Source organism: Suillus clintonianus (assembly GCF_016758775.1).
Source record: "Suillus clintonianus strain FC179 chromosome Unknown DEU56scaffold_7, whole genome shotgun sequence".
Taxonomy (NCBI): domain Eukaryota; kingdom Fungi; phylum Basidiomycota; class Agaricomycetes; order Boletales; family Suillaceae; genus Suillus; species Suillus clintonianus.
This window is the reverse complement of record NW_024539231.1, coordinates 180,558-189,966: the sequence shown is the minus strand read 5'-3', so window position 1 is coordinate 189,966 and position 9,409 is coordinate 180,558. Positions and strand designations below refer to the sequence as shown.

Below are 9,409 nucleotides of genomic sequence, written 5' to 3'. Positions count from 1 at the left end.
GACTGGAACGAGAAACTCCTAGTCACAGATTCCTTCAGTCGATTTGCTCGGTAGAAGACAGGGACGTAAGATCCGACCCGGCGTTTGCAAGAGAAAAGTTTTGCGAATTGGAGTCGGGGAGACAGTGAGCGTAATACAATTGCAGGATAGAAAAGCCTATCAGCTGTCCAAAATGCGGCTATGATGGTAATGGGGCGGATATCGTGAGGAGGTTGAGAGAAATTATCGGTTTATCATCGTCTGGACAGGAAGCGTAAAAGATGATCGTGATTGATGGGATGAATCAGATGCTTAGGCTCGATCGGTTCAGTCGAGGCTCGGTAGTAGCCGACGTCAATTGAACGGGAAGTGCCGATGTGGGTGTAGGGGCCATGGTCAAATTATTATGTAGACGAGCGCGTGCTTGGACCCCTTCATCGCCTCCCCCTCTACCTTCCATATCCCTAGTTTACATCAAAGACAACCACTTGTTCAGCCCCCATCTGATACCTTCTCCAAAGGTCAAGCATCTCCCGACCATTGACTTCTGCAGCTAGTCAATTAGTTAATTGTTAATCATCGATTTCGCGTCAGTCACATCAGGAACGTTTGCAAGCAGGCAGATGGTTTCGTCAGCGCCTGCACCCTTGATCAACCCTACAGTTTCTTATGCTGAAAGTGTAAAAAAGGTTCATTCTCCTCGCTCTCCTAACGCTGTTCGGAACTCTTTTGGAGACTTCCCAGCAATCTCTGGCGCGTCTGGAATATCTTCTTCTTCTTCTTCACCGCCTTCGAATGCCACGTCCCATCTTAGCTCGGTCGAAGCGATAGGCGGATCTCAGGCCGGCGCTTCTGATTTTCCAGAACTCTCCACCGAGATATCTTCGCAGAACGCTGTCAAGGACCACAACGGACCAACGAACCATGTACATCCGAATGCCAACAACGTGCCAAAGGCAGCGCCTGCTGTGAACGTATGGACAGAACGTTTGAAAGAGCAGATGGCGCTTGCACCCATACACGCACATCAACCTCAGCGACAACCTAGAACAATAGTCACATCTTCTGCTGGAGCGCCTTCAGTCCCCCACAGGCTAAGACCCATCGTCATGGGTACTTCACCGCATACACTCGATGCTACCAATGCCGTGCCATCGGCTTCCACATCTCGTTCGAGTCCACTGCAGACGATTTCTCTCAACGGAGACGATAGTTGCCATGATCCTTTCATCGTGCGCATGCCTTCACACCTTTCTCGACACTCTTCTTCCAAGTCAATCCGTCTAGTTAATGACACTGATACGTCTAATTGGCTAGAGGCCATGAAAACTCCATCTATTGAGCTTGGAGAACATGACGGTGGCGAGAAGCCCAGAAGGTCGGAAAGTCACGCGGATGCATATAAGTCCTCAAACTCACCTGACCTATCCAGAAAGAGTACGTTATTTGCCTTGTCGACTCCTTCGCCTTTCTTAAACACCCTACATTTACGATTCTTTACAATGTCTTTTTCAATATGTTCAGACCATGCTGATGATTGGATGATGGTGCTCGTATCGACAGATAGCATTGATTCCACCCGACATCAAAGCGATTCAAGACCGTCATCAGCTCAAATGTCTCGACTGAACAGTAGAAATGTATTCGAGGCGAATTCTACGGGTTCGCACTCGGTGCCCTATTCACTAGTAGAAAGTCAAGCTGGGAGTTCGTCCTCGAGTCCTCGGCTACAAGTGCGAGGAAGGAGACTACCGGATGACGATTTGACTGTAGTATACGACCTTCGTCATGAGCCTCCAAAGGTTCCCTATAATCCACCGCGCATGAGTTCAAGGGTCCCAGAGAGAACCCCATACCACCACCACCACCACCATCACACCTTTTCTCATCCTCCCGACATTTCATCGCAATATTTCAGATCTCCGCCCATACCAATCGCTATTGACGCACCATTGCATCCTGCACGCCTATCACCGCTACTTTCCGCTATTCGACATCCGTACTACGCAAACCCTGTTTCAGGACACACCTCTCCTACGTACGCGGGTTCGCGCCCTCCCTCTGGAGCTGGAACTCCGCCATACCCGGTATATCCTCCATACACGGTGACATGCGGATACTGCCATTCGCGCATTCCGTGGGATGGGTTCGTTCCCCCAATTCACCCTCGCCCCGTTCCGGGCTTTTCTTCCCCGTTACTGCAGGACGAATATACTGTGCCTCCGCCGACGCTTCCGACGTTCTTCAATCCACCGTTTCCAGGAACAACAGAGCCATCACCGAACACCCATTTAACGCAGAGTGAGCGTTCGTATGAGAGCTCGCAGGACGCACAGTTGCATCCTGCTATTGTTTCACGAAATATGGTCTTTGGGAGCATCGGCCTGACTCATAATAGCATCCACCAGATGCCGAAAGAAATGGACGCTGCGGGGAAAGAGAGCAAGGAGCCTATTGAGCGAATGGCGGAACAGTTCTCTGGCTTTTCTATCGGCATTATGCCTGGCGAACCGGTGCCATCTCGTCAAGGAAATAGGAAACATTCGACTAAGAGTCTTTCAAGGCCTCCCGCGGGTACCGAATCGGAATATGCAGACACTGCGAATGCAATGGATGATGCGACCCAGGAAGAGCGAAAGGTGGTTGACGAATATCCGAACACTCCTGCAGGGGAAGATGTTGCAGCACCTGGTAAGAAGTGGGTGTTCGGAACGACAGCGAAGTTTGGCAGTCTGAATGAGGATTCACGTAACGCGTCATCTGAGCGCCTACCTCTACCTGCTGAACTTGCGCAACCAGTCGCTCCTCCAAGTGGCCAGCATTCGCCTGCCGCAGCATCCGTGGCGCAGCCCTCCAGGAATGAGAAGCCTGTCACGCCGCCAATTAGTACGACACAGGCTGAAACTTCAATCATGCAGTCTGAAGATGGTTCTGCGACAAGCGACGTCTGGGAGGTCAAGGATTACGGATATGGATTCGGCGACGTCAGTGGCACAGATAATGCCACTGATGTTATCCGCCGCGCCAAGGAGGCTCGGGAGATGCGGCGACAACTGGAGTGGCAGAAGGAGCAGGCGCAGATACAACTCCAGAAAGAACAGGAGCTACAGCTTGACGCACAAGAAGTTCACATCCAGCACATGTGGCAGGAAGTACATGAAGGGCGAGAAGTGTCGGACCAAGCCAAGGAGTTTGGACGTGGGCGACCCCGTCGAGGCTCTTGGGCCAGCTCGTATGGGTCGCACGAACGAGGCGCTTATGGGGGTCGGCGAGCTCGAGGATTTGGTGGTCGCTACCAAGGCAGGCATCCTGGTCGTGGAGGTTACCACCACCAACAACGATCTTCTATATCTTCTCTTACTCCGCCTCCACAATTTAATCCTTTGCCTCTACCCGGTGCCGATTATATGAACGGTTACATCCAGATACCATCTTATACACCTCCCGATTACGAGTTGTACCACCCCGTTCCAGTCACTATACCTGTAAATGGCGCACCTCCCATCCCTATGCCACAGTCGACATTGGCATTCCCTCAGGATCCGACGCGGTCGTATCTTCTTGGCCAGTTGGAGTATTATCTAAGCCCTCAGAACATGGCACAGGATTTCTTCCTCCGGCAGCGGGTGAGTTCAATAGTCGATGGGAATCTCATGTTTCAGACAAGTACCGACATGTTACACAGATGGATGATCAGGGATGGATACCCATTTCTCTTATAGCTTCCTTTAACAGGGTACAAAAGTTTACCACAGAGATCCAGCTCGTGCATGACGTGCTCAACCTGTCCAGCTTGACTGAAGTCAAGGGTGAATATGTTCGGATGGCCAGGGAGCAGTGGAAGCAGTTCGTCTTGCCCAATGCCCCGAGGAGCGTTGTGTGCCATCCGATCGAATCTGAGGCAACAGATCCTCAGGCCGATCAGGCCGCTTACGCTCAGGTTCAGGATGGTGAGATAGAAGAAGAAGGTGATACGTATGGAGAGGATGACGATGAAGAAGACATCGTATTTGTCATTGGCGAAGAAGCAGAAGGCTCCTGGGCGCCAGAACGACGATCAGCAGCATCGGAAAACACTTGACCGCCGGAATTGCGTTCAGTGACCCTTTTCAAAAAGCATTCTTGAAGGAAGTTTATACCCTTACCCGTGTGCACATTTCAGTGCGTTCGCGGACAGGTGATCCTATTGATTTTACCTCTTTGTTATGTTCTTTATGTGGTTAGTCTGTATCCTCGTGTTCTCCATCGCTAACATTTTTGCTTCATATGCACGCTTACACAGTAATGTTTTCTCCACGGCAGTATCATCCTCGCATACCATCTCATCGTTCAATCGTTCACATTTTCCTGGCTGGCTTTTATACAATGTTGTTCGTTTTCCTGCAGTTATCGTTCTAGTACACGAGCTATCCCGTCTATAAAGTAAATGATTATTAGGCTCTCTGGATAGGGCACTGACAGAATCCGTTCCTATTTTCTTCGTTGACTCAACGGATAGGCTGAGCCTGTCACCGTTTCATGCATCGACATATGTAATATTGTTTACCTTTGTTGTTAAACTATTTATAATCTCATGAGGTCACACGGCCACTGCGGCTGCGCCCCACCGTGACATACATATAAGCCTAACCCCACTTACAAACCGCAGCGTCATTATACCTCTTGCCTGCCACTATGGTGAAAGCCTCTGACGTCCTTTTGATCCTAGTTCGTGCCTACACTGATGCTATATGCATAATGCATTGGGAACTGAATTATTGAACAGGTTGCTATCCTCTTTCCACCAGCGGCTGCTGCTTTCGTTTCCGGCTGCAGCTGTGACTTGCTCATAAATATTTGTTTAACTATGTGAGCTTGCTATTATTACCGTAATATAGATGCAGGCTGGCTGACCACTAGCATAGCTTGGGTTATATCCCTGGACATATCGTGCGCCGGCTAACTGTCCCATTGAAGAGCTAGACTCTGACACATTATCACAGCACGCCTTTTGGCTCATCTACAAGAAGATGCAAGCTGAAGAGAGATATGGGCATGGGGGGTTCTATTGTACGTACTTGCAATGCCTGCCATTTTAATTGAGGCTGAGACTATAATGTAATAGACACCGGCAACGGGCATTACCAGGCTCTCAATCAAGGTTTTGCTGCTCCTGCAAACTATGGCACGGCAGGGCCTTAGGATGATCTTTGTCACTCAGATAATATCCATCATACACACGGACTGTAATACGTTGCTCCACTCGTCGTGCTTTGCAACTATATATGTTTTGTTCAATATTATTGCCCATACCTTATAAGCTTTGTCACTATCATCATGCTTTCAAAGTCTTGAAGATTCATGGATTTATCTGGTGAAGTAGAGAACGCCTCCAGCATTGCAATAATCTGAAGAGAAATTGTGTCGACAAGGGACGACATGAGAGAATGAGATGGGCTTACTTCCTCAGCCTTTAACTTCTCTTTAAGTAGATTAGCAACGCGCGTGACGTCCTTGATCATGATTTTGTGATGGTCCAGCTCAGCGTCAGGCACATCAGGGAAGAACCTCGCGAAGTCTTCCCGACATTCAGCCTTTTGTTTTGCGCTCAATTGACCAGCATCAAGCCTAATGTCGGTGGGCGACGACTTATACGACTTTCGGGGTTTCCGCGAACTGGGAACAGTGGGGTGCCTATCATCTTGATATTCCTCGTCAGATGCTTCTAGCTCACTGATGTCCCCATCGACGGATATGCGATAGTCGTCACTGCCCGGGCCACTATCTTCCTCCTGGTCACTGAGTGCTACCATATCGGATTGAGCAGCAGAAAGCCCGAAATCATCACTCCCTCCCCCGTCTTCTCCCTCTAAAAGGGCGGCACACACAGATCGCCAGTCCTTTCGGCTGACTTCACCCGATCCCTTCAAACCTGCTCCCCAGCCTGATGCAGCATTTCGAAACACAGAAAGAACCTCTTCGTCATCTGGAGGGAGTCCAAGAAGTTGAAGTGCAGCTGGGACAGATGAAAGTGATATGGAGATAGGGTCCGGAGACGAAGTGCGGCTTTTGTGTTCGGCGAGCAGGAAACCTCCTGCGTCCTCTATCAAGAATCCTCCTGGTGATTCGTCTTCCACAGCGAATCCACCGGACTGAGCTGAATGAAGCTTGCGCTTCTTTCGAGGCAGATTTGATGATGTTGAGCTGCTTCCAGCAACATTATCGAACGCATTATCTATGCGCCAACGCAGACTAGCAGAGAGTGTAATGAAGCCAGTGTCATCCATGATGCATGACTCCTCCTGGTACGGATTCTACGGAAGAAGCCCAATTGAGGACCATTATGTCACGTGGACATATCACGCGTTCCCGACTCTGAGCTGTAAATAGCCCAATTGGAACTGTTGGTAACACCCACTAGCCTAGAATTACCCTTGGTATCAGCGCATTGGAATTACGCCTGGGACAGCCCGTGTCGCGCCTTGGCAAAATGAACTTATCTCTAAAATGGTCATCTAATGCGAGGTGCGTGCGAACCGTCGACTCTTTATTTCAACCTAAGGATATACATTATAAACCCCTCGGGCGGTTATAAGTCACACCTCTCTGACTCTGGCCCACAATGCTCCAGTTAGAAGAACGCTCGGATAACTGTGATGTTGAGGTCGCGGAAAAATTCGACCCCACCTCTTACTATGAGCAGGCTGCCGGTCGTTTGGTGATCGATCCCCAGTATGTGTCCTAATTACAGTCTTAGCCTGCTGGCGGCGAGTCAAGGACTAATACCACACCTGCTTTAACTTTAGGCAGGCAAAGGTCGAGTTTGGCGAGGCACTGGCTTCAACGCTCAAACTGAGCCGCGACGGCTCTACAATTCTCTGGCCACAACCTGCCGACGATCCGAATGACCCACAGAATGTGAGAACGTGGTTACTATCTTACTACACGATAAGCTAACAGTTCGAGGTAGTGGAGTGATCGGCATAAAGCTCTGCACCTTCTTGTTATCACTCTGGCAGCCAGCATACCTGATTTCGATTCAGGAATTGGTGTGTCCAGGCTACGATGTGTATCGTAGCGTCTGACGATATCGCTAGGAATTGCTTCGATATTTGGATTGGCACAGACATATAATACAACAACAGGTGTTATCAACAACCTTACGTCCAAGTGCGCAACCTTGCATTCACCAGTGAAGGGAAACACTAATGATAGCCAATAGCTGGAGCATCTTCTTGCTAGGTTAATTTGGCTATCTAAGAGATGAAATCCCACAGACCGGCTGATTTCTTCCTCCTACAAGGATGGGGTGGGATCTTTTGGGTAATGCTCATGCGACGTTACGGTCGCCTTCCTGTGCTATTTTGGACACAGGCACGTATCTCTTTGAGATCACATTGTAGTGCTGGAATCACTTACTACTCTGTAGGTTTTCGCGGTTGCGTTCCTCGTCGGTGCTACCTTTTCACCGGACCTGGCTACCTTCACAGGTAAGATTCTATATGCGGTGAATAAACTCGATACCGACGCTTCTCGTTTGAAAGCAATGCGTTGTTTGACGGCATTTTTTGGGTGTGCACAGTTTCTCAATTAGCAACAATGTTACTCACGGATAACCAGGACTTGTCCTCAGGTTACGGTACGTCCCATGTGCCCTCGTCCATACTCCCGTCGTCTTAATTTCATCATAGGGCCTTTATGTTGTCACTGACATATTCCCATTCCATCTACAAGCTCGAAAATTGAATATTTGGACCTTTGGATTCATTATGCATGTTATTAATGTGTTCATCGGCATTTAACAGCATTCATCATTTAGCACAGATCCCCATTCTTATCGCCATTCGCTTTTGGCTTTCTTGTAGCACGTATGAGGCAAGCCTACTCATCCCTTTGAGATAAATAACTATTGATACACATGCAGCTGGAGATGGGCCTACGGGATTGGGTCGATTTACAGTGCCATCGTTGTCCTCCTGATCGGTCTGTTTATGGAAGAAACGTAAGTTAATGCTTCACAACACATTTGATAAAATGTTAAGTCACGATTAGGATGTATGACCGCCATCTGGATCCCCACCGAGAACGAATATTGCCAGGCATACAATATCGACTCAAGACCCTGATTGGCATCACCGGGTATAAGATGGCCAGGTATCGGTCATGCTGGTCAGAAGTTGTATGGGCATGTTTGAACGTTGTTTGGAGACCTCAATTTATCTTGGTTGCATTTTTTGAGGTGAGTTCGCAAATAAGGCACTTGGCAATATCTCAACCTCACCTATGGATTAAAGGCCTTTGTTTTCGGATTCTCAGTTGGCGTCAACGTGAGCTGCTCTTTGTTGCTTATGCGTCCCTTGAGTATTAAGGGTGCTAGGTGACAAATGTTGTTTTCATGGGCTCCCCTCCTCCAGTCGGTTTTGGATTCAGCGAATTTGGGGTTGCTGGCGCATACGCGACTCCGATTGTGAGTATCACTACTACCAGCGGAAATCAATGTACCCATGTCATGCTAGGTAGCTGTGATTCTAGGAGAGGTGTGCGGACGATTCCTGAATGACCGAATTATGGACTTCACTGTTCGGAAGAATAATGGTATATTTGAGGCTGAGAGTCGTTTATGGTGGGTGCATAATGTTGATTATCAAATAGCGGCTGCTGAAAGGACATGCATACTGCAGGGCATGTTATGCAGCAATGCCACTGTACATCTGCGGCTTTTTGACATTAGGAGCTGGTATCCAACATTTGAATAAAGCTGCACTTATCTTAGGTTGGGGGATAGCGGAAGTGGCGGTCATGGTGAATACAGTTGCCGTCTGTGAGTCGTACTATCACTTGCGGTTACTGGTCAAGTTGATAACTCGTTTCATCAGATGCGTATTGTAATGATTGCTTTCCGCGGCGTCAGGGAGAAATTAGTGCTCTGCTCAACCTGGCGCGCGTGCTAGGTGGTAGGCACTTGCATTGCTTCCTGTCTACTGCATGTCGTGACTATTCACAGGCTTCAGTGTGGCATACTTCCAAGTCCCATGGGCTACAAAATCTGGCGGAATCGAGACGTATGGTGTTGAAGCAGCGTACGTACTCACCAGACTGGCTCACAACAGATTCTAACCACATGACAGGATTGTGATGGGATTGTTCTTACTTGCTGTGCCAACGGTGCAATTGAGAGGGAGATATTTCCGGGTGCGTGACAATATTGTGATCTGATTGTCATCGCTCAACTTCCTGCTGGCGTCGTAGGAGCACTTCGCCTTATAACGCGATGTTGCTATTTCGTAACTCCGGGACAAGTGGAAGTCCGAGAATTGTATTTCTGTGAAGCGGTTTGCCCCAGTCGCGTTACTTTTATCACCGCTGGAAGCATTAGATGCCTAGTGTAATCAATTGCATGGAATCCCCGCCAGACCTAACAAGTGACCTTCGGGAAATCATGCAGTTCTAG

General features: G+C 48.8%; 4 protein-coding genes across 4 annotated transcripts; 3 read left to right on the top strand and 1 right to left on the bottom strand.

Annotated features, from left to right (window-relative positions):
- The first annotated feature begins 342 nt into the window (after positions 1–342).
- On the top strand, positions 343–4,500 carry DEU56DRAFT_775768 (uncharacterized protein). The gene is made up of 4 exons (XM_041351670.1): positions 343–1,357; positions 1,412–1,416; positions 1,543–3,605; positions 3,665–4,500. The coding sequence occupies exons 1-4, from the start codon at positions 603–605 to the stop codon at positions 4,058–4,060; spliced, it is 3,219 nt and encodes a 1,072-aa protein (XP_041213379.1). The 5' UTR covers positions 343–602; the 3' UTR covers positions 4,061–4,500.
- An 81-nt stretch (positions 4,501–4,581) lies between these two features.
- DEU56DRAFT_775766 (uncharacterized protein) lies at positions 4,582–5,285 on the top strand. Its single transcript, XM_041351669.1, has 5 exons — positions 4,582–4,686; positions 4,745–4,827; positions 4,884–4,908; positions 4,962–5,028; positions 5,084–5,285. Exons 1-5 carry the CDS (start codon positions 4,654–4,656, stop codon positions 5,158–5,160), a joined length of 285 nt encoding a protein of 94 aa, XP_041213378.1. The 5' UTR covers positions 4,582–4,653; the 3' UTR covers positions 5,161–5,285.
- On the bottom strand, positions 5,259–6,287 carry DEU56DRAFT_977143 (uncharacterized protein; the record flags this gene model as incomplete). Its single annotated transcript, XM_041359637.1, has 2 exons — positions 5,421–6,287; positions 5,259–5,366 (listed from the first exon to the last, which is right to left on the bottom strand). The coding sequence occupies exons 1-2, from the start codon at positions 6,243–6,245 to the stop codon at positions 5,259–5,261; spliced, it is 933 nt and encodes a 310-aa protein (XP_041213377.1). The 5' UTR covers positions 6,246–6,287.
- An 82-nt stretch (positions 6,288–6,369) lies between these two features.
- DEU56DRAFT_775753 (major facilitator superfamily domain-containing protein) lies at positions 6,370–9,407 on the top strand. The gene is made up of 22 exons (XM_041351668.1): positions 6,370–6,483; positions 6,555–6,690; positions 6,765–6,876; positions 6,929–7,007; positions 7,056–7,128; positions 7,181–7,200; positions 7,262–7,332; positions 7,388–7,448; positions 7,503–7,530; positions 7,579–7,597; positions 7,650–7,729; positions 7,783–7,833; positions 7,883–7,960; positions 8,011–8,197; positions 8,253–8,285; positions 8,336–8,425; positions 8,475–8,581; positions 8,640–8,779; positions 8,835–8,912; positions 8,963–9,038; positions 9,087–9,150; positions 9,208–9,407. The coding sequence occupies exons 2-22, from the start codon at positions 6,581–6,583 to the stop codon at positions 9,223–9,225; spliced, it is 1,575 nt and encodes a 524-aa protein (XP_041213376.1). The 5' UTR covers positions 6,370–6,483; positions 6,555–6,580; the 3' UTR covers positions 9,226–9,407.
- Positions 9,408–9,409: the final 2 nt, after the last annotated feature.